Source organism: Anoplopoma fimbria, chromosome 10, assembly GCF_027596085.1.
Source record: "Anoplopoma fimbria isolate UVic2021 breed Golden Eagle Sablefish chromosome 10, Afim_UVic_2022, whole genome shotgun sequence".
NCBI classification, from domain to species: Eukaryota; Metazoa; Chordata; class Actinopteri; order Perciformes; family Anoplopomatidae; genus Anoplopoma; species Anoplopoma fimbria.
This window is the reverse complement of record NC_072458.1, coordinates 11,133,372-11,160,604: the sequence shown is the minus strand read 5'-3', so window position 1 is coordinate 11,160,604 and position 27,233 is coordinate 11,133,372. Positions and strand designations below refer to the sequence as shown.

The 27,233-nt window shown below is 40.8% G+C and overlaps 2 protein-coding genes across 2 annotated transcripts; both read right to left on the bottom strand.

The window, feature by feature from the left end:
• Positions 1 to 1,764: 1,764 nt before the first annotated feature.
• Positions 1,765 to 4,945, bottom strand: smim13 (small integral membrane protein 13). Its single transcript, XM_054606427.1, has 2 exons — positions 4,419 to 4,945; positions 1,765 to 3,087 (listed from the first exon to the last, which is right to left on the bottom strand). The coding sequence occupies exons 1-2, from the start codon at positions 4,492 to 4,494 to the stop codon at positions 2,897 to 2,899; spliced, it is 267 nt and encodes an 88-aa protein (XP_054462402.1). The 5' UTR covers positions 4,495 to 4,945; the 3' UTR covers positions 1,765 to 2,896.
• Positions 4,946 to 9,164: 4,219 nt separating this feature from the next.
• zc3h12ab (zinc finger CCCH-type containing 12Ab) lies at positions 9,165 to 18,973 on the bottom strand. The gene is made up of 6 exons (XM_054606377.1): positions 18,908 to 18,973; positions 16,238 to 16,779; positions 13,204 to 13,343; positions 11,624 to 11,858; positions 11,439 to 11,539; positions 9,165 to 10,906 (listed from the first exon to the last, which is right to left on the bottom strand). Exons 2-6 carry the CDS (start codon positions 16,759 to 16,761, stop codon positions 9,939 to 9,941), a joined length of 1,968 nt encoding a protein of 655 aa, XP_054462352.1. The 5' UTR covers positions 16,762 to 16,779; positions 18,908 to 18,973; the 3' UTR covers positions 9,165 to 9,938.
• Between the last annotated feature and the right edge of the window lie 8,260 nt (positions 18,974 to 27,233).

Here is a 27,233-nt window from a genome sequence, read left to right as displayed (position 1 = left end):
TCTGGGGGGGCATTTATGGCAGCAATCAGCCAGCGGAGCTTAAAGGACACAGGGAGTCGAGGAGTCAGAGCATGCGTTGTTTTGTTTTTTGCAGTGTATTTTGGGACTTTAAATCATCTGTTTCTGTCTATGATTTTCACTCAAAAACAAAACGTGTGTTCCAATATTTTAAGGCAACTTACACCAATTAAAACATAAAATATTTTAATTCATTTTTCGTCTTCACACCTGTGGGTCATAAAAAAAAGGTAAAAGTAGTGTTTTATTTCAGATTAGTTTTGAGTTAAAAACACACACACAAAAAATAATAATAATAATAATAATAAACCCAGATGTATCACAGATTCATACACAAATACTGAATAGACTACAGACCATAATGATCATGTACATTCTTGCTCAGTCGTTAAATGTTAACGGCTCCTGTTTTCTAGCAGTGAAACACTGCTACCTAGTGTTTGAACTGAGCTTTGACACTTCACCATTTATCTCATAAAGTGGCCTTTTTATCTGTTCGTCTGTAGGATTTACTCGTGTACTTTAGTTTCTTTGAGTTGCTCATGCTTTACGGAGTAGATTTACATGTTCTGAAACTTAATACTTCTACTCCACGACAGGTCAGGGGCAAATACTATACATTTTCTCCACTGTGTAATTTGACATCATTCTGGTTTAACTTTACAAAGACTAACCAAGAAATACATTAAATTATCACCGTGTTACCCGGCGATATACAAGGTAATATAAACAGTGCATTCAGGAAGAATTGAAACCCCTCAAGTCTTTTTTGTTACGTTGCAGCGTTACGCTAAAATGGTTGTAATTTATTTCATTTTCTTTATTTCCCGCTCCGCTCGTCAATCTACACTGACTACTACCGTGTAGTGTCAAAGAGGATTTTTGCAAATTAATTTAAAAGGAAACAATTTAAATATCACATTGACATATGCATTTGTGATATTCCCCCCTAAGTATTCAGACGCTTAATTTAGTGAAGTGAAGCAGAGGTCTTTGGCAGAGATTCCAGACAGTTTTGCACACCTGGATTTAGGGATCGTCTCATCTGCTGATCCTCTCCAGCTCCGTACGGTTGGGCGGCCATTTTCAGATCTACCCAGAGATGAACGATGGGTTCAAGTCCCCGGTTTCCTGGCTGGGCCATTGATCAATATTTAGTGATGGTTGTGGCCTTCTGGAAGTTTCTCGGCTCTTCACGCTCACTTTGGCCGGTCGGTCAGCTCCAAGAGGAGTCCTGGATGTTCCAAACTTCTTCCATTAAAACAAATATGGAGGCCACCGTTTCCTTAAGAACCTCTCCCAGATTTGTGCCTCGACACAACCCCTGTCTCTGACGCTGCTCTGATGTGCATCTTCAGCCGTGTGGCTGTGACATCAACAGGTGTGTATGCCTTTAAAGACCACGTCCTATCAGTTGGATTCAACACAGGTGCGCTCCATTCAAGATGAAGAAACGTCCCGAAGATGATCAGGAGAAATGGGAGACCCCCAGGGTTAAATTTCACGTTTTCATAAAATAAATGTCAAAATGTGCATAAAATCCTGTTTTCATTTTTATTTTTTTATCATACAACTGCAACGAAACAAAAATGTAAATTTGTCTGAATAATTTCAGTGTAGTTTGAGCCAGTTTTTTTTAAAGTATTTTTGTGTTTATGTTTATTTCACAGGGAATTTATAGCCACTATTTAAAAAAAAAAAAAGTACTTTGCACCATCAATCCCATTTTCAAACAAACACACAGACTCATTATATTCATGACATTATTTATTTGAAGCTACTGCTCCACTGAAGAAGAAAAGAACTGCTGATAAAAAATAAAAAGTTGCAACAGTTACATGAGTTTTGTGGAAGGGAGAATAATACATAAATATTGATTAGGTCAGCATTGATTTGCCCTGTAGTGATAAACCAAGTTACCGTGGGCTGTACAAAAAGGAGGCCATGTGGCAAACAGTGGATGCCATCTAGACAGGCACTGGTGCAGACGGAGGCACGGGGAACAGGAGAGGGCTGCTCCATTGCTCCTAGAGAGGAGCTAACATTGTGTTTTATACACCAACATTTCCTTAAAACGTTCTCCTTCCTCCTCTTCAAGTATAAATCTATAAAATTAAAATAAAAAAGGGTGAAGGAGAAGTAGCAAGAAAAAAGGTCACATTTTACACAACTGGAATAAAGTTATTTGCCCTCGTCGTCTTGGAGGCTTTGGGCGTTATCTACTAGGCAGACAGTTTTCCACCTCGTGGATGGTAGTCCATAACTATAATGTGCGAGAAACAACAAAATGACAGCCTAAACATTTCTTTCATTTCACTGTTAAAGAAAAGATAATGGTCAGTTGTACAAATCGCCGTTTCAGTTTGTCTTCAGTTGTTCTTTTTGAAATGATGCAGACGAGCTCTTTCTTTTTTTAACATTTATCTGCCTTACGTTGTACAAAGTAGGACTTCATTCTGTTAAAAACACAAGATTAAAACACGTACTTTAAAGAGAGATAACACGTCTCTCTTTGTGTGATGGAGCATCTTCACACTCCATGTGGGCGGCAGGAAGCAGCATGGCCGCTCGTGAGAGCCAGCTTGTCACTATTGCAGGAAAAACAGGAGGACCAGACTCGCTGCTCAAGACATAATTAAACATATGAACAGGTGACAGTAATGGCTTTTCCCTTTGAAACCAGGAGATCTGCCTGGTCAGTTTAAAGTGTCTTGGTGAAGAGGAGGGCTGACTACTGAGTGTCCACAAGGTCCTTGTGTAGTGTAGAACACACAGGGGTCGTTGGGAATACCTTCTGATGATCACACACGGTGTTTGTAGAGGGCTGAAGGGCAGTCGCTGTGAGATAGGGGTCAGGAGGGAATACGCAGTAGGTCATCTATGAAGTGCTTTCCGGAGAGGCGACTCTTTGGCGTGCGGTCCTAGGCCGATTTCGCGTTGGGGCGCTCGCTGTGCGTTCACTCTTGGTTTCGGACGGCTGCGGTTCGGCCTGAGGGGTGCTGGCGTCCCCAATGAGTTCACGCAGGAACTTGAACTTGGACAAGAAGAGCTGCCAGACTACATACCAACCTGAGAGGCAGAGAAGGGATTTTTTTATTTTATTACAAGCATAATAAAGGAACTCTTAAAAACACAGGCGCTCATGTAGTAATATTACATTTAATCACAGAGGTAAGCATGTTTTCTCTGCTAAATAAATGTCCTCCAATCTTTGAAAACCCCAAATGGTCATTTAATACTTACCACTGTTTTGAAGGTATTTCAAGAATCTTAAAATACTGTAAATCTAAATTTTTTGTACCTTGTGTATGTTTTTGTTTATGTATTTGTTGATATATTCTGCATACCTATTTATATATGTATCTCTTTTCTTATTCTATTTTCTTTCTTTCTTTCTTTTTTCAAAGGCCTCCTGTGGACAGCTGTTGTAATGTTTGCTACAAACACAATGCATCTGGTCTTTGTGCATAAGTGTATGTGACAATTCTAATGTGATGTCCATATCAAAATACACTAAATTGATACTCTTCTCATCACCTGGATGAAAAAACCTTCTGGCCTCTGAAAGATAAACAAGACTTTTTCACCCCTTTTCCAAACTGTCTTAATCCAAACAAAGATGGCAGCCTCCTTACTGAACTTGTACAATGTAAAGCATAAATTAATACATAAATTATAATGATACAATTATAATATATAACACTGACCGGGGTCAATCTGAATAAGAAGTACTAGTACTTTTGATACTAATATTTCTACAGTGTGGTACTGTGCTACTTTTACATAAGTAAATAATTTAAATGCAAAAGAGTTTTTGAGAATTCTGTAAATATCTTCAAAATAATGTTAAGTAGTTCAAAGATAATAAATAGCTAGCTTATCTCTGGATCTGGTACCAGTAATGGTTGTACATAAGAGGTACAAACTGGAGCTAGGTGAGCCCCCACATTTCATATCTACAATCTGTCCCTGCTCCACCTACACCTGATTATCTGGATCAGGCGTTTTCCAGCCAGTGTACCCAGTTAAAAAGATAATCAGGTGCAGGCAGAGGAGTGAGAGATGGAAAACAAACAGTGCAAGGGGCGTTAGAGGAGCAGTCATGGTTATGTTCTGACTTCTGACTCCTCCTCTGCGCAGGATAAAAATAGCAACTCCTTACTGGTTAAAGACACTTAATACTCTCAGACATGTCATACAAGGAATAGTTGGACATTTAGAGGGAATGTGTTCTATTAGGAGATCAGCCAATGTATCAGCTAATGGAGCCTGTGATAAGATAGCAAGTGCGTGCCATGAACAACAAAATCAACTGATGACAACAGTTAAGTTCACTGAGCTACAAAGTGGCTAAGGGGGTTAGCTTAATATGTGTAAGTAGACATTTTATTCAAACTCACCGAACAGCATGAAGAGCAGCGCACACACAAGTGTGGCCACAATGACCAGCAGTGTGAGCCCGACACTTTGCCACATCTTAGCTGGACTCTTGATGGCCACACCAGCATAAGGAGGTGGCTGCGTTGTATTTTCTGTTTCACACAGAAAGAAATACGTAGCTGGCTAGCTCGGTTAGCCTCCTGGCAGCTGAGTTAGATGGCTGGCCTTAGACCAGAGAGAGAGAAAAACAAACAGCAGCACATCGCACACCAGCTTGGTTGCTAGCTTCGGGCTAGCTAGCTAAGTTAGTTAGCTAGCTGGTTAACAAACGGAGTCGCAGTAGTTTCACAGACGTGCTGTAGCATTAGCTAACGTTAGCTTGTCACAGCAGTGTAATGTCCGTCTTCTGTGTGCTACATAACTGCAATATGGTTTTGATAGTTATGACATAGACAGAGCAGCAGATACAGTAACTGGGTTAAGACAACAAATTCAGCGTCATGAAACCGATTCAAACTGCGCCTGCGCAAGTTTCATTTGACTCCTGGGTAGTGAAGTTTATTTGAGATTTTCCTTTAGTTTTAACTCTGCGTCCTCACTATCTTCTCCTTTTAGAGTAACTGGAGTGCAAAAAGCAGTAATGTTCAGAGTAATATACAGAATAAACAGCATATATATAGTTTGACACAGTATTAACCTACTGAGGACAAGTTTTAGATAGCGTTGTCACCGCTTTATTAGGCGCTGTAGCCATTATATTTTAGATCATTTTGAAATGTTTTCTTCTTTTTTTTAACAAATAAAATTGATCTGATCTCTGACTTGCAAATACTACCTCTGCTTTTTGTTAAATAGATGGAATATCAGAATTTTAGCATTACAGAATCAGAGTCATACATACAACATAGAGTCACTTAAAGAGGTAGACAAGATGAAATAACAATAAAAGGTAATAAAACTTAATTCTATCAAATCTGAATATTTGTGTAGCACATTTCAACAGCAAGGCAATACAAAGTGCTTTACATATCAACTTTACTGTAAAATGCATGAAAGCACTATTGCATTTATTAAAAATTCCAGCAGGAGGAGTCAACATCAAACATCTGTAATGCGGTGAATAGTTTCCAAGTAGAACATCCCTTTATCCCTTTTCTAGGAAAGCTGTTTTGTGGGCCAAGCTGTTGTTTTCCTGTATTCTGACATTTCACACATAAGCAACAAAAGGTTTTCCATTCAAAATGTTCTCATTATCAGGTCAGGATCTTTTGAACTGGACTGTGAGAAGTCATACAGGAAGCTCCCACCATTTTTCTTTCACTCCCTGCATTTAATCAGCATTTAAATGTAGTGTTCAGTGGATAAAGTAGTCAAGAAGTATCTTATCTGGAGTTACAAGTGTTTCAAGTGGTGGAAGAAACATTCAGAGCATTCTTAAGTAAAAGTAGAAACACAGTAGTCTAACAAATACTCCACTAAAAGTAAAAGTCCTGAATTCAGAATGTCACTGAAGTAAAAGTACAAAGTACAAGTACTCTAATGCAGAAATGCTATTGTATTAAATTATTCTGATTTAATCCATTTTAGATACTTTATATACCACTGGGCAGATGTAGGACCAACACATTGTTTTGCAAGTCACAAGTAAGGCTCAAGTCTTTGCACTCAAGTCCCAAGTCAAGTGTCAAGTCCTAAACAAGTCATAATGTTTTCTTCACAAGAACAGAGTAATGATGTATGAAATTTACAAAAATTCTGGATGTTTTAGAAATGAATGCAACTTAACTTTATTATAAAAAATCTCCTTCTTAATAAGTGTCGACTTGCAGGGTATGAATAACATTAAAATGTATTCCTGAAATTAATTGATGCGTAGTCAAAAGTCTTTTCCAAGTCGAGTCTAAAGTCTTCAAAATACTTTGTGTTTCAAATAAATGCATTTGAGTAAAAGTACAATATATCCCTCTGAAAAGTTGTGGTGAGGAAGAAAGCAGCAAAAAAAAGGAAGTTCTCGATAAAAGGACAAGAACATCATTTATACTTGAGGCCTTTCCAAGTAAACAACACTTCTGAGGAATTACAGGAAGTAAGGATAACTTTTTATAACTTTAAATATGTACCAGTCAATTTAAAAACTGAGTTTTCAGGTTCATGTCACCCTGTCGTTCACACTCATTCCTCTTTGAATTCTAGGAAGAGCAAGTCGGGACTAGTGCGCTTTTGCAGTGGAGTGTTGCCTTATAAGTACACCGGCGTCAGTATTTGCATATTATGCTACGGCTCAGTGAAACTCTTCAAGACGCCATTTCAAACACGTGTAATTAGAATAGTGTGTCTAGCCAAGGCATGTCAGTTCAGCCCAGATGACTGACAGACCTGCGGTGTCTTTTCTTTGTTTGGTAATAGGGATTTCACCTACTAGATGACTATAATAAGGGTTTGGAGCATTAGTTTCATTACGATAATAACTGCACGATGCATGCAAATTTAGAATGATCAACCTTTAGCAGCTAAGGACACTAACACGACTCCAAATGAATGAAAGTTGTTTGTCACCAATTTTTGCTATATCAACTTAAAAATGTTGTGTTCATATCTTTCTGCTGCCCACAAGTGACTTAACAATTAGTTATTGCAGGTTTTGAAAACAGAAAGAGCTGGCCTGGTTTAAAAAAATGTGCAACAGATCTTTTCTGATGCAGAAAGATTAGTATCCTCAAAGTTCAGCAGGAACCTCTATCAGATTAAACATAGGTGGTTTCCCCTAGCTCCATTTCTGTGAAAGAAGTTCAGTTTCTCTTATTCATTTTCAACTATAGCTAGGAAATCAATGTTGTGGTGTTTTCAATCTTTACATGGGCCGATATGCACTCATACATTTTTATCAAACACTACTTTTTGCTTTGGTGGCCTAATTTACACACAAGGATGGGTAAGATCTTACAGAACAGTGTGCTAAAATTTTTCCTTATTCCACATCCTGAGTCTTGTATGTGCATGTCCCCGTAATGCACACCGGCAGTCAGTGTGTTAGTATGCTTTCAGTCAATATCAAATTGCAACATAAGCAGGGAAAGTACAGTAAAAGCACATTAAAGGACACCTGTTTCCATGGTTACGTCGTGACTCTCACTGAAAGAGTTTCTTCTTTTCCTCCAGCAGCTTGTTGTGCTTGTTAAATGTCCTGTGTCTTAACATGCTCACTGTGTAGCAATATATGATGCAAACACTTCATAATGGATAATTGGATAACTTGGATGAGCACTTGGAAGTGCAACTTTTTTTTGATATTATCTAATCCGACAAGACTGATCATTATCTGATCTTCTTGTAAACTCGTTTGACCCTATTTAGTTTCGGTTTCTCGTAGCTGCTCACAATGTTTGTTTTAACCTGCACCACTGATGACTTTTTGATCTTATGTGTTCAAACTGCATAGAGATGTTTTACAGAACATACAGCACGTACACATCAGTGCTGCAAACACAACAAAACTATTTAGCATATATCCTCCTTTACTAAGTACATTTACTCACTGTGTTAAGAATTGTTGGCTTCAAAAAATTAATTGGCTTAAAATCACATCTACATTTTTGTGACCTGAGGGCCACTGTATGTTCTTATTCATAGTGGAAAGGGAGGGGTGAGCAGTGAGGTTTCCACTAAATCCAACACACCTCTAAGTGTTTCCATTTTATACCACCTTGTACTTCTACCTAGAAAGAAATATTGTACGTTTTACTTCACATATACACTTACATATTTAGCTGTAGACCTGTATTATTTTTTTCCTACAAAACACGTAATGACATTATAGAATATGATCCATTGTTATTGATTTAACCACCCAACAGTGTAAAAATTGTTAAAATTATCTTTTTGACCGACTACAGTGAAATGCTACTTACTTTAATGCATCAGTATTAATAATCCATTCATACATGTACTATACAATGGTACAACACAGTGAAGAACTTTTACTGGCAATAAAGTATTTAATATTGAAGTATTGATCCAAAAGCTTTCCCCACTCCCGTAGCTATATAGTAAATTGAATTACCTTTCAAACAGTATTTCAAATTATTGATACCTGTGCAGACAAACGTGTGAAAAAGTTGAATTAAAAAAAGTTGAGTCAGAGTCAGTGGGGCTGAAGGCTACAAGTTTGAAAATGAAGAAAATATGGGGCTGTTTAGTTTGAAAGAAGTGAGACCTCTGTAGCCCGCTGCTCATCTCTGATTGAGGCTAGCAGCTCAAGGCTACATCAGCCGTCTGTAGCCTAACACACCTGATCACAGACCAAACTGTCAGCGCTAGAGTTGCATTGTGGGAAATTAGGCAACAGGTTCTGATAAGCCAGAAAATTCACATTTTAAAAAAGACGATATCTCTAGTTCTGCTGATTAGATTTTTCTTTTCTCTTTCTTTTAAACAGACTGTTGATTGAACAAGCAGTTTGAAGCCATACCTGTGGGCTTTAAGCCATTTTCACTATTAACTGACATTTTTTGAGCAAGCAATGAACTGTTTTATCAGGAAATAATTCACAGCACTAGGCACAAAATACGCTTCTGGCATGAAAACATTTATCAGAGTAAATTCTGGGTGGGAAATTAAAGTTTGATGGATGTGATGAACAGGATCTACTTGTGCAGACAGGACTGGAGTTAAGGAATTCACAGCTCACACACACACACACACACAGAGTCAAGAAACAGTTTGCCATAAATCACCATAACACGTAGTTACGAATGTTTTTTGCTCGACATAATGTTTATTGCTTAATTTGCATTAAAGTAAATAGTATAAAACAAATGTAGATAAACACTAACACATTTGGTTAAAGTATCCCTGAAGCTCTACTAACTGTTGTGGTTTTATCTTTGGTCTGATCCGAAAGAGCTGAACTGTTACAAAACATCATCATTTATGTCACAGAAAAAGTACACCTATACTTCTATAAACAGAAATACATGTACAGCAAGTAAGTGCTCTAGTGGGGCAAATTGGACAAAGTGACGCAAAAATACACAAACTAAACAAAACTAGGAATATAAAGCATTATATGGAAAGTATTTCCCCTCCAATATTTAAAAACAATAACTTTTCATCATGACTCTTTTAACTCTGCACTAGCTGGCAGTAAAAGCATAAACGTGCACGGTGCCAATATGACACAAAAAGACATTATAGGCATAGTAAAACTAGATTTAATGGCAGAACAGTTAAACCTGAATGCATTAGACTGTACAGGTTTACCCAGTGGATTCTGAGTGTACCATAAGATTAACAAAGAGTTACCCTTTTTTCCCTTTTTTTTCCTTTTTACATTTTTAAATAAAGATACAATTTGTATCAACTACATATCGCCTCACATTTGATCCAGTTCACTGAGGCAACTAACAATGTAACATAGTTTAAAATAAGGCACTCAAATACAGCAAGGTGGATACCACAATACATAAATACACAAACTCATGTTTATCATTTCAGTCTTTCCACTGAAACACGTGGGTTTAGACCGCCCACTGGACGTCGTCTCATCTCTGCGAGCTGTTCTGACTCTGCAGCTTGAGGATCTCAGCAACCAGCAGCTGTGGATCCATCAGTTTAGGAAACATGTTCATGGCCACGTCCACCAAGTGGACGCTGAAGATAGCAAGGAGCTTCTTCCGGACGACCTCCCTCTCCTCCCCGCCGGGACTCGTACCCCGAGGAGGCTCCCATTGAGAGCGCTCCCCTGGCAGGCTGCAGACCCCCGGGGGATAAGCCCCGAATGGATCGGACCAGTGCTGCTGCTGGTGGGGGTGCTGGTGGTGGACTCTGCTGCGCTGGAAATCTGTAGGCTGACTGTACGCAGACACGCCGACTGGGTATGCACCGTAGCTAGCGTAATGAGGCGGGTAGGGAATCATATCAGAGTTTTGGCTGCTGACAAGCCCGAGGCTGTGATGTTGGTTGGGGTGCTGGAAAGCTGGCGTGGTCCCCCGAGAGGAAGGACCATGTGAGCAGCAGCTGCACGGAGGGCAGTATTGTTGTCTCACTCTGTGGGTGTGCTGGGAGCTCCCGTACATCGCCCCGTACTGGTGTTCACACAAACTCCAAGGAGCCTCCGTTGGCTGACTGTCTATGGAACCTAAACCAGAGTCAAGCTGCTCCTGAGAGACACTGTGCCGCCCTGAGCCGTGGTCAGAAGACGGGTTCTGGCCGGTGTTCTCCTTCCTAGATGTGGCCCTCTTGCTGGATCGGTGACTCGCCTTCACTTGTTCATGTTTATGGTCGCTCTTTAAGGAGCCACTCTCATGTCCCAGAGTCAGTTTCTTTGCCATGTCTTCAAGTTGCGAGAGGCTCTGTCCAGGCACGGGAGTAGAGCGAGCTGAGGACTGTTTCTGAGTTATGGACGGGTGCTTGGCGTTCTCCCGAAGCTCATCGGCAACCAAGCGGTTGGACTGTTTGGCTCGCTCAGGATGGTCGAATTTACATTTGATTCCGTAAGTACATTTCTTTCCTGAAAGAAGTACAAAACACAAATATTTTAGCAGCTCTGATAATTCTCAAACAAAACTAATAGTCTACAGCCGCTCTGTGAGGACAGCACAGTGGCACTTTGAGCTACATGCTAACGTTAGCCAGCTAACCTAAATGTTCTGCTTTATGCAACAAATTTTGATTAAAATGAGCAATAAACATAAATATTAAAAAGTCAAAAATTTGCTCAGTTTTCTTCATTTCAAAGCATAATACCAAAAGAGCACTGGAATGGGTCCCAAATAGTCAGTGTGTTGCCTACAATAACAAGTCCTTCCTGGAGCAACGGTGCACACTAGAGCTAAATGCTAACGTTAGTATGCTAACATTCTCACAATGACAATGCTAGAATGTTGATGATAGATAATTATGATGAATATAATGTTCACCGTGTTAGTTTAGCATTATACATGTAGTATATTAGCTAAAAAAATAAGGATAGCGTTTCCTCCACATCTCCTTTAAAAACAAAACCATGTGACAACAATAACATGTTAAATAAGTTTTCTCACCATAAGGACATTGCTGTTTTTTCAGATTCTTTGGAAACCTCCGCAGGAAGTTCTCCAGAGTGGGTCCATGGCGGCCCAGAGGATCATCAGGAGGCATGAACCTGCGTTAGGTTGAAGTTCAAACATTAGCCCAAAAGAACAACTTAACACAACGGAGGCCTCTGTATTAAGAAGGCAGAACTCACTTGTTATTGACGAAGGAGTACATGAGCAGCCTCTCCTCGATGAAGCGTTTCCACTCCGGCTTCTCTCCCTGCAGGTCCCGGTACATGTCGTTGGACACGATGATGCCGTCAGACTCGTAGCCTAGCTTGACGATGAAGCAGTCGTCATTACAGACCACACGTTTGCCCGCGACCCGTCTCGATGGCGTGAACACCAGGATCTTCTTCCTCTCCAGGTCTCGCAGAATGTGCTGATCTGTAAACCAAACATGAACGCAGAGTTAAACTTCCATTTACTTAATTTTTGACTACTTGAGGGCAGCAGAAACGTCACCTTTTAAGTTTTAATCATATCAACTTGAGCTTGTTAGCAAACAGCTGCTAATTTGCAAATCCAGCCGTTACGGAGCAACGTCATCATTCATTTGGAGTCGTGTTTTTGTCCAATATTTACTCTGTTTTAGCTCTGATTTTGGTCTCTACCAACTGCTAAATGCTCCACTATGTTCATCAGCTAGTCTCTAAATGTGTCTATCAGCTGATTTTCTGAGAATGATGCGATAAGAGCACTAAGAGCATCTTAAAACAGTAACATTTACAGATTGGACAGATAAACAATGAGCTGAAATTCAATATAAAGCTCCTTAACGCAGCGAAACTGAAGATTCAGTTCATAATTGTCTGTAGGTTCATCACCAAGAGAGACCCGTTTCAAATTGTTATGTTGTTTTCACATTGTCATTGGAAAGAAATATTGATTATAGCCACTTTAAGTCAATCATTGCACGTCATTCACAATCTTAATCTTTTTTCAGGAAGCTACTCTTCCATTTTAATTTGGGTTATTTCCCAGCAGACAGATTCGACCTGGTTAAATATTAACAAAAGGCCCCAAAACCACTTCCTGCAACAAAACAATTCATCAGCGTAATCTGTTCATCTACATAAAGCAAACAAGCAGTACGACGTCATAAGCGGCTTCCAGATGTAGGTTAACCCAAAACTGTCAGAATCACTGAAAGTTTGAATAGTTATCTATTGATATAACAACAAATGGAAAAACCCAGCATTGAGATTACAGATAAAGCTCACGTATTTAGCATTTGAGGGAAAATAAAAACCTACATGGGGTATTTCCCATTTTAAGCAGTAGAGCTCACTCTGTTGCGTCAGAGCAAAAATCCTGCTCTCTCTCAGCATTTGATTTTGCCTCTGGCTTTTAAGGTCTATGCAAATAAAAAAATATTTCAAATGAGGCTGCAGCTTACAAATATTTCCATTTTTTATAAAAGAAATAAAATAGTGAGAAAGGACCTTTAAAAACTCCCAGAACACAAGATATTCAAATAAGTGAAACAGCCTAAAACACAAATATATGGTTGTGGCGCCGTCGTGGTAACACCACAGGAGTGTATTCAAAACCACCTCTGTTGCAGTTCCCGTTAAGTTGGTGTCTCCAGGACCACACCGATGACTCACACATTCACAAGGTGAAAACAATAATACCCGCTAGTTAAGCTCATTATGCTCATTACACTTAATTCCCTTCATTACCGGCCGCACCTCGAAGTATAAACGAGCATGAATTCCCACCATCTTACCTGTGATGGGAACATCTGGCCGGGGCTGCTCCTTCCTCCACGAGGGAACAAACACGGTGATTTCAGTGTGGCCTCTGTCCACGAAGAAGTTCACTGCCAGTTGGATTCCCAGACAAGAGAAAACTTCCTTGTTCCCGTGGCTGAATGAATCAACAGAAACCAGATAACACAGGGATGAGAAACTAGAAAACGTTTTAGTGTCTCTGTTAGTTCAGAACAAAGACTGAGGATCCCTTTATGATTCCCCTCTTTGATGTTCAAACTACCCCACAACTATTATGAGTATATACACACTATTTGCTCATAATTTGAGGCTCACAATAGAACAACCCACTTGTCTCAAACAGGTCGAGTTGATGATCCAGTCATGGGCATTTTACCAGCTAAAGAACGGTTTTCATTAGTCGATTAACTGTTTGGCCTGTAACTTGTGAGGAAATGTGGGAAAAAAAAATGTCTATTGTAATCTCTCAAAGCCCAACATGAAAAGAAGAATTAAAGATATTGAATTTATTCAATATACATGAATGTGTTTCAGTTCGATAACCTTTGACTCCCCCAGCTTTGATTATGGCTTAGCTAAGCACAAAGAAGGGAAACAGTTAGCCTGGCTCACTTCGGAAGTAACAAAAGCACCCTCTGAAGTTCACTAATTAACACGTTTTTTCTTTAATTTGTGCATAATTACAAGTTGTGGTTTCACAGAGAAGTATGTGTTAAACAATGTATTAGCTTGCCCAAAAACTATTGATTCTGTCATTTGTGGTTGTTTGGCGACAGTTTCATCATCATCCACTTCTAGAAATCTGTACCAGCAGCAAACAGTGATAAAAAAAGCCTCTACCCTGAGGAATAGTTACAGATCTTGTATATGTAAATAACTGCATAAGTATTTACTTGAACACTACAGTGCTCGGAGCGCTCGGGGGAGTTTTTGAAAGTGTCAAAGCCAAGACAAACGAGGAACAAGGAAAGCTTATTGGAGAGCTCTGCTCTGAAATGCTGCTGAGCCTGTTCCTGTTGACATGACGTCTTCCCACAAAAGCAGCGCTGGTTTTTGAGGGAACAGGAACGCACTCATATATGTTCCGATTTGCATACTCAAGCAGTCTGTTGACAGCATGCATGAACGGGCAAGCCTGCCTGGGAAACAAAAAAATAGAAAAAGAAAAGAGGGGCGTGTATACTCTGACTCTCCCATTTGATCTGTTCCTCAAACTGTGTGTGCATGAAAAGGTAGGAGAAGCTGAATGAGGGAAAAAGGCAGTGTTCCCAAACTGATGAGTCCAAGCGACGCCGGAACCCCGAGCAGATAACAACAGTTCCTGCTCCTCTTTTAAACTTCTGATGGAAAATCTGACACGATACTTCAAAGAGTGTGGGAGAGTCCACAGCTCACATACCGAGAGTATAAAAAAACAAATGTAGTCGTGTTTGCAAAACTGCTGCAATGTCCTCTGAGTGAAATAACATTTATGTTGAACGATCCCGCGGCCGATGCGCAATGCAAATAAGAGCGACGTACCGCTACTACTTCTGAGCCCCGACCAGTTTGTCACACAATGTGTCCTCTGTGTGGTCTCTGAAAGGGTTATCAGGTTTATTGTTATTAGCTGTTGCTAGAGGCAACATGAGCTTCACATTTGTGGTTCTGAGCAAGATATGTCGACAACTGTTGGATTGATCTTACAAACATCCATGTCCCCCCTCAGGAGCTTAACTTTGGTCTACGACCAAATACTCCCATCAGCCTTAGCTGTACTTTGTGTTCAGTGCTAATTAACAGCCATTAGCATACATTAGCGCTGCTATTGTAAGCAGGTTAGCAAGTTAAGTTAGCATTTAGCTCAAAGCATCGCTGTGGCTATATATTTTTTATTACTTATCCTTAATTATTATTATAAGTCGTACTAGTTGTTGTAATAGTAGATATTGATAATAACATGTTCAACCTAATTACACATTTATTCATGTGTAAATTCCGTTTTTTTAGTTAGCAGGTGTAGCACCGTTTCAGTAAAATGTGCCACTGTGCTACTTTTCCTCTGTGAAAGGGGAACAGAACAGAGAACAGCATCTTTATAACATAAACACCCACTACATAATGACATTAATAACAAAAATAGGATCAATATGAGTCAGCGGTTGGAAACAAACAAACAGCGAATCACCGTCTGACTTCCGATGAAATTAAATGTCTAAAGACTTCTGGTGTGACTTTCACTGGTGTCGCTCGTTTAAGGGGCCTCGTGTGTAAAAGAGACTTTGATGTTGGTGTGTGTATGCCCCCCCTCACTCAGGGAGAAATTATTAGTTGACTGTGGGACAGATTATGATATTAACTTTAAGAGGAAATAACTAGAACTTAAGAGCTTTCCTTAATCAAACAAAGTAACAAAAAGGTTTTACTCCTCCCTGTCCTTGAGCAGTAAGTAGGTGTGTACATTTCAAAGCAGCAGACAGGTCTTTATCCCAGCTAACAATTATTTTCATTATCAATTCATCTGCTGGTTATTGCCTCAATCACTTGATTGGATAATTGGTCTATAAAACCAAAGAACAAAATACTACAGAATATGTTTTATAATAAACTCAACAAGTCTGAGGTGAAATTATCAAATGCCAACCAACAGTCCAAAACCCCAAAATATTTAGTTTAAAATGATATTAGAGCTACAGCTTGATCTGTTGATTATTTTCCAAATTAAGTGATTGATCGTCCTTAAAATTAAAAATGTCTTCAAATGTCTTGTTTTGTCCAACCTTAAGATTTAAACTCAAAGATATACAGATTACTGTTGTGTGCCACAGTATAAAGTTTCACATTTCAGAGGAAATTTTAAATTATTGAAATTCAAACATAGTATCCAATAATTTTTATTATTTATTTATTACTAATCGCTCAGGCAGTCAATTATGTAAAACAGAGAAAAGCAGCTAATTGTCCCATTAGAGAAGCTATAAATTAGTGTTTTTTTATCGATGAACAAAATAGCCGATGGACTAATCAATCATTTCAGCTGTAGTTTCTCACCTCATGGCCACGTTGCTTCCATCTATAACAATGGGTCTCAGCACGTCCTCATCCGCGCTGCCCTCCTCTCTGCTCTGAGGAGACGATACAGTAAGAGGCAGCTGCATGGTGGGGCCCATGGCCTGGAGGTCCCCTCTGGGCACCAGCACCGACACCGTGGTCACCGGCCCCTGCTCGGCCCCCCTGCCGGCCTCCCGGCTGGCCCCGATCCTCACCAGCTCCCCCAGGAGTTTATCTGTGTCCATGTTGGGGCCAAACATCTGCTGAACAGCCTGAACCTGAGCCGTGGAGTACCCGAGCTTGTGGAAGAAGTCCAGCTGGGCCTCAAGGTGCTGGGGGCCCGGGGAGGGGTCGGGTTGGCCGGGGTGCATTCTCTCACACAGGGGACGGGAGCAGTTTGGAGCCACGAGGAGTGGAGGAAAGATCCATGCAGTAGGGTCAGAGACTGGGCGGTTCAGACGGGTGGTGTTGGGGATTTTACTCCACGGGTGAACAGATGTGCAGAGAGCATTATCAGCGATCATCTCTTCAGCTTCCACCTCCTGGAAAATACATGTTATAAAGGACTGTGATTATGTTCAATTTAGAGGTATTAGTACTTTATACTTCTACTCCACTCTGTTTTAGAAGCCAGTATTGTACTTTTTACTCCACTACATTTGTTTAGATAGTTACTAAACACTATGCAGATTCAGATTATTAATAGAGAATATAAATCAACAAATACAATAAGATATATTATTATGGATTAAGCTACCCAGCAGTAGATAAAGTAGTTCTAATGAGCCCCACCTTTACCAGCTGCAAAATTAAAGTGATGACCAAATTAATGCACTTATAATAATAATAATAATAATTATTATTATTATTATTATTATTATTATTATTATTATTCAGAGCAGAAACAATTAATCCATCAACAAACATGTCGATTGACAGTAAATTAATATGCAAATATTTCAATAACCGGTTGTTAGTTGGATAAAACAAGAACTCCTTGCAAAATTATACTATTATATTTTATATTTTATAAAGAAAGCTTGATTAATAATCTGCAAATAAACCATTGCTTAAAACAATAATTAGTAACATTATTCTTTCTTTAATAGACTTGAATTTGATCCCTCTAACTTACTTTGTTACTATTTGTTACTATTTTATGTATAACTTGTTTTTCTTCTTTAAATCTTAAACATATTTTATTTTGTATAATATCAGATTATTACTTATTTTCAGGGCTGCAACCAAGGATTATTTTTGTTATTGATTAATCTGCATATTATTTTGGGGATTAATTGAGTCATTGCTATGTCTATAAAATGTGAATCATAGTTTCAGAAATCTAAATGTCTTGTTTTGTCCTATCATCAGTCCAAAATCCCCCAAAAATACTTTACAATGATTTAAAATAGAGAAAAGCAGCGACACTCACATTTGACAGGCCCGACCAGGTAAAATCTGCGTGATTCATATGATTCATAGTTTATCAAATTAGTGGCAGATAATCAATAAATCTACTTAATCTATTAGTCCTATCATCTATATCTTTACTTAAACAGAGATTAGTTTGGCATCCTCTCAAAATCAAAATGTATTAAATAACAGTGAAACTCATTGATGGAAGGTTACAAAGTAAATAGTTTGAGTTACTTGTACTTCACTTCATTAGCCTCATTTTCTCCTACTCAATACTTCTTCTCCATTACAATTCAGAGGGAAATATTGTACTTCTTACTCCACTGCAGGTATTTGATAATAATTCCTTTACTGATTCAGATTAATAATACAAAATAATATCAACAAATTCATTATGTTGTGTAATTTTAAGTTAAGATAAGAAGACATGAGACTCTATTGATGAATACACAAGCTACCTGGCATATTAAGTTCATTAAATTTAGCTCAACTTTATTATCGAATTGTATAATAAATGTGATTCTGAACTGGGCCAGTCTGCATGAGTTTTACTTGAGTAAAATTTTGAATGCAGGACGTTTACCTGTACTTTTATTTAGGTTAAAGATCTGCTGGGCTTCTTTCTTCCACCACTAGTAAGACTTCTCATTTAGTGGTGGATTCGTTGTAAACACAACCGGTGTTACTCGTAGAACTGCGGGCGATCCACCCGGTCACAGCTTCTTTCTGTCCTGGCCCCTCAGTGGTGGAATGAACTCCCCACTGACGTCAGGACAGCAGAGTCGCTGCCCATCTTTCGGCGCAGGCTGAAAACTCACCTCTTCATGAAGTACTACCCTGAGCCTTCCTCGTAGCACTTATTGCATTCGTATTAGTTTGTTGCACTTATTGTATTCGTATCAGTTCACTGCACTTATTGTATTCGTATTAGTTTGTTGCACTTATTGCATTCGTATTAGTTTGTTACACTTATTGTTTTCGTAGTAATTTGCTTCTGCACTATACTTTTGATCTGGTTTATGCTTTTAGATGCTTGTTTAAGAAAGGAGATGCACTTATGACTTCTGGTGACTAGTAGTTCTCTTGAATACCTGTGTTGAATACACTTATTGTAAGTCGCTTTGGATAAAAGCGTCTGCTAAATGACTGTAATGTAATGTAATGTAATGTAATGTAGAACTCAGTTTCAAAAGTCGCTACTTTTGTTTTCGCCTCTAAATTAAGACTTAAAAACGACAGGAATCACAAACTTACCTTTTAAAACCTCAAACGAGCGGTTGAATGTGTCTTTCCGCTGATATTCCCATGTGAACAGTCTTGTCACCGCGGCAGAAATGTAGTGACGGGACGCCTCTTGTCTGAGTGGGTGAGCCGGTAACAAGGAAGTTGGGTTTTTCCTTTTCCTGACATCAGCAAACAGCGCAGCAAAAAGACGACCGACGTGGAGATTTGGGCGAGTGACATGCGCTGATACACCAGTAGAAATGTGACCTGAGATTACTTCACAGATCAGATTACTGCCATCGATTCCACATGATCATGAGGGCAATTAAGAATAGGCTGGGCATACATTTAAGAGAAGTGTTAAAAAATGAAACCAACAATACCAGTCCAGAAACATCTATTTCTCAAAATTTGGTGAAGAATGGCCCATTTTAAACTAATACATTCCCAGCACTTTGGATTATAAATATTGATGCAAGACTCATACTTCAGCTGCAAGGTCGAGCTGCTTCTGAACTTGCAGTGTAACTAACAAATGTTGTCAGATACATTCTGTGAAGTAAAAAATACTATATTGGCTTGTTGTGGAGTAGAAGCATAAAGTACCATGGATTGAAAATACAAAGTATTAGTATCAACATATACAAAGTACCAAAACTCACTAGGCAGAATGTCTAAATTCAGAATATTGTATATTAAATTATTGGATAATGATTATCTGAGGTGGAATGTAATTAAGTACATCTACATAAGTACTGTAGCCTAAATAAGTAAAATTTTGAGGTACTTGTACCTTACTTGAGTATTTCCATTTTATGCTGTTTTATACTTCTACTCCACTACATTTTGGAGGTGAAAACTGTACATTTTTACCCCACTATATTCATTTTACACGATGATTACTTTTTACACATCAAACATATGCTTATATAATGCAGTACTACACTTCTGGTATACAACAAATCTAAAATTGACCTGTATTCATTAATGATAAAAACAGAATAATCAAAGATCCATAATAATAAAACATTGTGAGAGAAGCCGTTCTGCAGAATAAGTATTTTTTTTCTTTTGACACAAGTAAATTTTGCTAATAAATTACTATAGTTCTGTAACATTTTGAGTTAAAATCCTTTATTGTAGTGGAGTAGTGTGAGACTAATTCTACTTTAAATTAAATAAAGGATCTGAGCACTTCTTCGACCTTTATCAATGCATGTACATCAAGGTGGGGCTAGTTTTAATTATTTTACATAAATGCTTGGTAGCTTTTCGATTTCCCCTTGGGGATCAATAAAAGCCTTCTCTTAACCTGCAATTTGTTGGTTGTATAAATATACAACTACAAATACCAATATTCTTGTAGTATGATATCTAGAGACAACTTCACAAAACTCAGTTGATTTACAGTTTTCACAGGACAAGGCCACGTTTTTGATGGGCAAAGTGCTCAGCATTCTTCCTGTCAGGAATTTTAGAAACATGTGATATATATATGTGGCACGCGTTTGCTTCAGGTCTGCTATACATCACTCGCTTCAAAGTACATTTATGCAGGAAAGAAAGAAAAATAACTGAGAAGAATGTTGAAAAGAAAATGTCAGGTTCGAGTTTGATGTCAGCATTCTAAATTAGGATTCTGAGGGAACAGACATTTTTTATTTTAAGTCATAATTCTGAAATAGTTACTATTTCTTACTGTACACTAAATGGTCTATTTAAAGTTATCTTTGAATTTGTTTTTCTCACAGCCCTACTTATATTCCCTACCTCTGTACGGAAAGTATATTCAAGTTTAAGTGTCATTATTTGTTTTGTTACTATATTGCTTAGAAAAACTCCAAGGACCATTAAACTAATCAAAGAAAAAGGTATCTCACAAGTCCTTTGAGCCACACTGAAACAAAAGTGTTGTCACTGAGGAATGTTCTCAGTAAGGCAATAACATACTGGTTATATACTTTGGCCGTGTTGACATCGTTGTACAGGAATCCTAAGATGAACAATGAATGATGTGATGTGAATATAAAGTAGTATCTATTTATTGTAGACTGACTCAAATATTAAGTAATTTAAATTGTTCTTTTTTGTGTGTTCTGTGATATGTTGTTTTGATAGTTTTAATTTTTTTGCTGTCTTTAGAGAGGATTTATAAACATTGTTTAAGTATTCTTTACCAATACAGTATAGTACAGTATTGTTTCTATTAATGCACGTTAATGAAAGCCAGCAAATTACATGACCAGATAAAAGCCTTTATTAAAATCTTCAGGACAAAGCACAATTGTCTGGTTTTCTTTTCCAGAAGTTTAGAAAAGAATATTATTTCCTTTAATGTTAGATTTCCTCCTCGATTTACCCTCGTTGACAGTTACGCCTTCTCCATTGTGGTCCTGGTTTGTGCTTTATTTTAAGAGGAATGTTAGGGAGCACAGCTGGATATGACTCAGGAACTGTTGAAGGCAGAGTGGCTGGTGTAGTTTGAAGCTTTGGTCTGTTGTTTGAGTGTTCATCTTTATTCGTGGCGTCGGACTCAGGTGTGACATTCAAGTCATGAGCAGGTGATTGGGGATTGATTGTAGTAGATTCAGCTTCAAGCCCTGCTGCAGGTGTGGTGTGTGAATTAGGTGTTTGTTGTGAGTCTCGTCCAGACGTTGCTGGTTCAGAGGATGGTTTAGGATCCTGCCCAGGTGTTGGTAGTTCTGTTTCAGGCTCTGGCTCACGTGTTGGTTCAGAATCCTGCCCAGACGTCAGGGATTCTGTTTCAGGTGGTGGATCAGAGGATGGTTGAAGCTCCTGTCCAGATGTTGGTAAATCTATTGCAGGCTCTGGTTCAGGCGTTGGTTCATAATCTTGCCCAGATGTTGGAGATTCTGTTGCAGGTGCCTGTTCAGATGATGGTTCAGTATGCTGTCCAGATGTTGGTACTTCTATTGCAGGCTCTGGTTCAGGTGTTTGTTCAGAATCTTGCCCAGATGTTGGTAAATCTGTTGCAAGCTCTATTTCAATTGTTGATTCAGAATCTTGCCCAGATGTTGGTGATTCTGTTGCAGGTGCTTGTTCAGAGGATGGTTCAGCATCCTGCTCAGATGTTGGTAGTTCTGTTGCAGGCTCTGGTTCAGGTGTTGGTCCAGAATCTTGCCCAGATGTTGGAGATTCTGTTGCAGGTGCTTGTTCAGGTGTTGGTTCTGAATCTTGCCCAGATGTTGGTAAATCTGTTCCAGGCTCTGGTTCAGGTGTTGTTTCAGAATCTTGCCCAAATGTTGGAATTTCTGTTGCAGGTGCTGGTTCAGAGGATGGTTCAGCATCCTGCTCAGATGGTGGTAGTTCTGTTGCAGGTTCTGTTTCATGTGTTATTTCAGAATCCTGCCCAGATGTTGTTGATTCTGTAGCTGGTGCTGGTTCAGTCGATGGTTCAGGATCCTGTCCAGGCTCCTGTCCAGGTGTTGGTAGTTCTGTTTCAGGCTCTGGTTCACGTGTTGGTTCAGAATCCTGCCCAGACGTTGGTGATTCTGTTGCAAGTGCTGGGTCAGAGGATGGTTCAGGATCTTGTCCAGATGTTGGTAAATCTGTTGCAGGCTCTGGTTCATGTGTTGGTTCAGAATCCTGTCCAGATGTTGGTAAATCTGTTGCAGGCTCTGGTTCAGAAGTTGGTCCAGAAGCTTGCCCAGATGTTGGAGATTCTGTTGCAGGTGCTTGTTCAGAGGATGGTTCAGCATCCTGCTCAGATGGTGGTAGTTCTGTTGCAGGCTCTGGTTCAGGTGTTGGTCCAGAATCTTGCCCCAATGTTGGAGATTCTGTTGCAGGTGCTTGTTCAGAGGATGGTTCAGGATCCTGCCCAGATGTTGGTAATTCTGTTGCAGGCTCTGGTTCAGGTGTTGGTTCTGAATCTTGCCCAGATGTTGGGAAATCTGTTGCAGGCTCTGGTTCAGGTGTTGTTTCAGAATCTTGCCCAGATGTTGGAAATTCTGTTTCAAGTGCTGGTTCAGAGGATGGTTCAGGCTCCTGCCCAGATGTTGGTAATTCTGTTGCAGGCTCTGGTTCAGGCGTTGGTTCTGAATCCTGCCCAGATGTTGGTAAATCTGTTGCAGGCTCTGGGTCAGGTGTTGTTTTAGAATCTTGCCCAGATTCTGTTGCAGGTGCTGGTTCAGAGGATGTTGCATCCTGGATGCTGGTTCTGTTGCAGGTTCTGTTTCATGGTTCAGGATCCTGCCCAGATGTTGGTGATTCTGTTCCAGGTGCTGGTTCAGACGATGGTTCAGGCTCCTGTCCAGGCTGATTCTGTTCCAGGCTCCTGTCCAGGCTCCTGTCCAGGCTCCTGTCCAGGTGTTGGTAATTCTGTTTCAGGCTCTGGTTCACGTGTTGGTTCAGAATCCTGCCCAGACGTTGGTGATTCTGTTGCAGGCTCTGGTTCAGAAGTTGGTCCAGAATCTTGCCCAGATGTTGGAGATTCTGTTGCAGGTGCTTGTTCAGAGGATGGTTCAGCATCCTGCTCAGATGGTGGTAGTTCTGTTGCAGGCTCTGGTTCAGGTGTTGGTCCAGAATCTTGCCCCAATGTTGGAGATTCTGTTGCAGGTGCTTGTTCAGAGGATGGTTCAGGATCCTGCCCAGATGTTGGTAATTCTGTTGCAGGCTCTGGTTCAGGTGTTGGTTCTGAATCTTGCCCAGATGTTGGGAAATCTGTTGCAGGCTCTGGTTCAGGTGTTGTTTCAGAATCTTGCCCAGATGTTGGAAATTCTGTTTCAAGTGCTGGTTCAGAGGATGGTTCAGGCTCCTGCCCAGATGTTGGTAATTCTGTTGCAGGCTCTGGTTCAGGCGTTGGTTCTGAATCCTGCCCAGATGTTGGTAAATCTGTTGCAGGCTCTGGGTCAGGTGTTGTTTTAGAATCTTGCCCAACTGTTTGAAATTCTGTTGCAGGTGCTGGTTCAGAGGATGGTTCAGCATCCTGCTCAGATGGTGGTAGTTCTGTTGCAGGTTCTGTTTCATGTGTTATTTCAGAATCCTGCCCAGATGTTGGTGATTCTGTAGCCGGTGCTGGTTCAGACGATGGTTCAGGATCCTGCCCAGATGTTGGGGATTCTGTTCCAGGTGCTGGTTCGGACGATGGTTCAGGCTCCTGTCCAGGCTCCTGTCCAGGCTCCTGTCCAGGTGTTGGTAGTTCTGTTTCAGGCTCTGGTTCACGTGTTGGTTCAGAATCCTGCCCAGACGTTGGTGATTCTGTTGCAAGTGCTGGGTCAGAGGATGGTTCAGGATCTTGTCCAGATGTTGGTAAATCTGTTGCAGGCTCTGGTTCACGTGTTGGTTCAGAATCCTGTCCAGATGTTGGTAAATCTGTTGCAGGCTGTGGTTCAGAAGTTGGTCCAGAATCTTGCCCAGATGTTGGAGATTCTGTTGCAGGTGCTTGTTCAGAGGATGGTTCAGCATCCTGCTCAGATGGTGGTAGTTCTGTTGCAGGCTCTGGTTCAGGTGTTGTTTCAGAATCTTGCCCAGATGTTGGTGATTCTGTTGCAGGTGCTGGTTCAGGTGATGGTTCAGGATCCTGCCCAGATGTTGGGGATTCTGTTGCAGGTGCTGGTTCAGAGGATGGTTCAGGCTCCTGCTCAGATGATGGTAGTTCTGTCCAGGCTCCTGCAGAATCCTGTCCAGATGTTGGTAATTCTGTTTCAGGCTCTGGTTCACGTGTTGGTTCAGAATCCTGCCCAGACGTTGGTGATTCTGTTGCAAGTGCTGGGTCAGAGGATGGTTCAGGATCTTGTCCAGATGTTGGTAAATCTGTTGCAGGCTCTGGTTCACGTGTTGGTTCAGAATCCTGTCCAGATGTTGGTAAATCTGTTGCAGGCTGTGGTTCAAGTGTTGGTCAGAATCTTGCCCAGATGTTGGGATTCTGTTGCAGGTGCTGGTTCAGAGGATGGTTCAGCATCCTGCTCAGATGGTGGTAGTTCTGTTGCAGGCTCTGGTTCAGGTGTTGGTTCAGAATCTTGCCCAGATGTTGGTAGATTCTGTTTCAGGTGCTGGTTCAGAGGATGGTTCAGGCTCCTGCCCAGATGTTGGTAATTCTGTTGCAGGCTCTGGTTCAGGCGTTGGTTCTGAATCCTGCCCAGATGTTGGTAAATTTGTTGCAGGCTCTGGGTCAGGTGTTGTTTTAGAATCTTGCCCAACTGTTTGAAATTCTGTTGCAGGTGCCGGTTCAGAGGATGGTTCAGCATCCTGCTCAGATGATGGTAGTTCTGTTGCAGGTTCTGTTTCATGTGTTATTTCAGAATCCTGCCCAGATGTTGGTGATTCTGTAGCCGGTGCTGGTTCAGACGATGGTTCAGGATCCTGCCCAGATGTTGGGGATTCTGTTCCAGGTGCTGGTTCGGATGATGGTTCAGGCTCCTGTCCAGGCTCCTGTCCAGGCTCTTGTCCAGGTGTTGTTAGTTCTGTTTCAGGCTCTGGTTCACGTGTTGGTTCAGAATCCTGCCCAGACGTTGGTGATTCTGTTGCAAGTGCTGGGTCAGAGGATGGTTCAGGATCCTGTCCAGATGTTGGTAAATCTGTTGCCGGCTCTGGTTCAAGTGTTGGGTCAGAATCATGCCGAGACGTCTGGGATTCTATTTCAGGTGGTGGTTCAGAGGATGGTTCAAGCTCCTGTCCAGATGTTGGTGAATCTATTGCAGGCTCTGGTTCAGGCATTGGTTCAGAATCTTGCCCAGATGTTGGAGATTCTGTTGCAGGTGCTGGTTCAGAGGATGGTTCAGCATCCTGCTCAGATGGTGGTAGTTCTGTTGCAGGCTCTGTTTCAGGTGTTGGCTCTGAATCTTGCCCAGATGTTGGAGATTCTGTTGCAGGTGCTTGTTCAGAGGATGGTTCAGGATCCTGCCCAGATGTTGATAATTCTGTTGCAGGCTCTGGTTCAGGTGTTGGCTCTGAATCTTGCCCAGATGTTGGTAAATATGTTACAGGCTCTGGTTCAGGTGTTATTTCAGAATCTTGCCCAGATGTTGGTAAATCTGTTGCAGGCTCTGGTTCGGGAGTTGTTTCAGGCTCCTGCCCAGATGTTGATAATTCACTTGCAGGCTGTGGTTCAGGTGTCGGTTCTGAATCTTGCCCAGATGTCGGTAAATCTGTTGCAGGCTCTGGTTCAGTTGTTGTTTCAGAATCTTGCCCAGATGTTGGAGATTCTGTTGCAGGTGCTGGTTCAGTCGATGGTTCAGGATCCTGTCCAGATGTTGGTAAATCTATTGAAGGCTCTGGTTTAGATGTTGACTCTGAATCTTTCCCAGATGTTGGTAAATTTGTTACATGCTCTGGTTCAGGTGTTGTTTCAGAATCTTGCCCAGATGTTGAAGATTCTGTTGGAGGTGCTGGTTCAGTTGATGGTTCAGTCGATGGTTCAGGCTCCTGTCCAGATGTTGGTAATTCTGTTGCAGGCTCTGGTTCAGGTGTTGGTTCTGAATCTTGCCCAGATGTTGGTGATTCTGTTACAGGTGCTGGTTCAGAGGATGGCCCAGAATCCTGCCCAGATGTTGGTGATTCTGTTACAGGTGCTGGTTCAGTCGATGGTTCAGGATCCTTTCCAGATGTTGGAAATTCTGTTGCAGGTGCCTGCTCAGAGGATGGTTCAGGATCCTGCCCAGATGTTGGTAATTCTGTTGCAGGCTCTGGTTTAGATGTTGACTCCGAATCTTTCCCAGATGTTGGTAAATTTGTTACATGCTCTGGTTCAGGTGTTGTTTCAGAATCTTGCCCAGATGTTGAAGATTCTGTTGGAGGTGCTGGTTCAGTTGATGGTTCAGTCGATGGTTCAGTCGATGGTTCAGGCTCCTGTCCAGATGTTGGTAAATGGGTTGCAGCCTCTGGTTCAGGTGTTGTTTCAGAATCTTGCCCAGATGTTGGAGATTCTGTTTCAGGTGCTGGTTCAGAGGATGGTTCAGGATCCTGCCCAGATGCTGGTAATTCTGTTGCAGGCTCTGGTTCAGGTGTTGGCTCTGAATCTTGTCCAGATGTTGGTAAATCTGTTGCAGGCTCTGGTACAGATGTTGGCTCAGAATCCTGCCCAGATGTTGGTAAATCTGTTACAGGCTCTGGTTCGGGTGTTCTTTCAGAATCTTGCCCAACTGTTTGAAATTCTGTTGCAGGTGCTGGTTCAGAGGATGGTTCAGCATCCTGCTCAGATGGTGGTAGTTCTGTTGCAGGTTCTGTTTTATGTGTTATTTCAGAATCCTGCCCAGATGTTGGTGATTCTGTAGCCGGTGCTGGTTCAGTCGATGGTTCAGGATCCTGCCCAGATGTTGGAAATTCTGTTGCAGGTGCTGGTTCAGAGGATTTTTCAGGCTCCTGCCCAGATGTTGATAATTCTGTTGCAGGCTCTGGT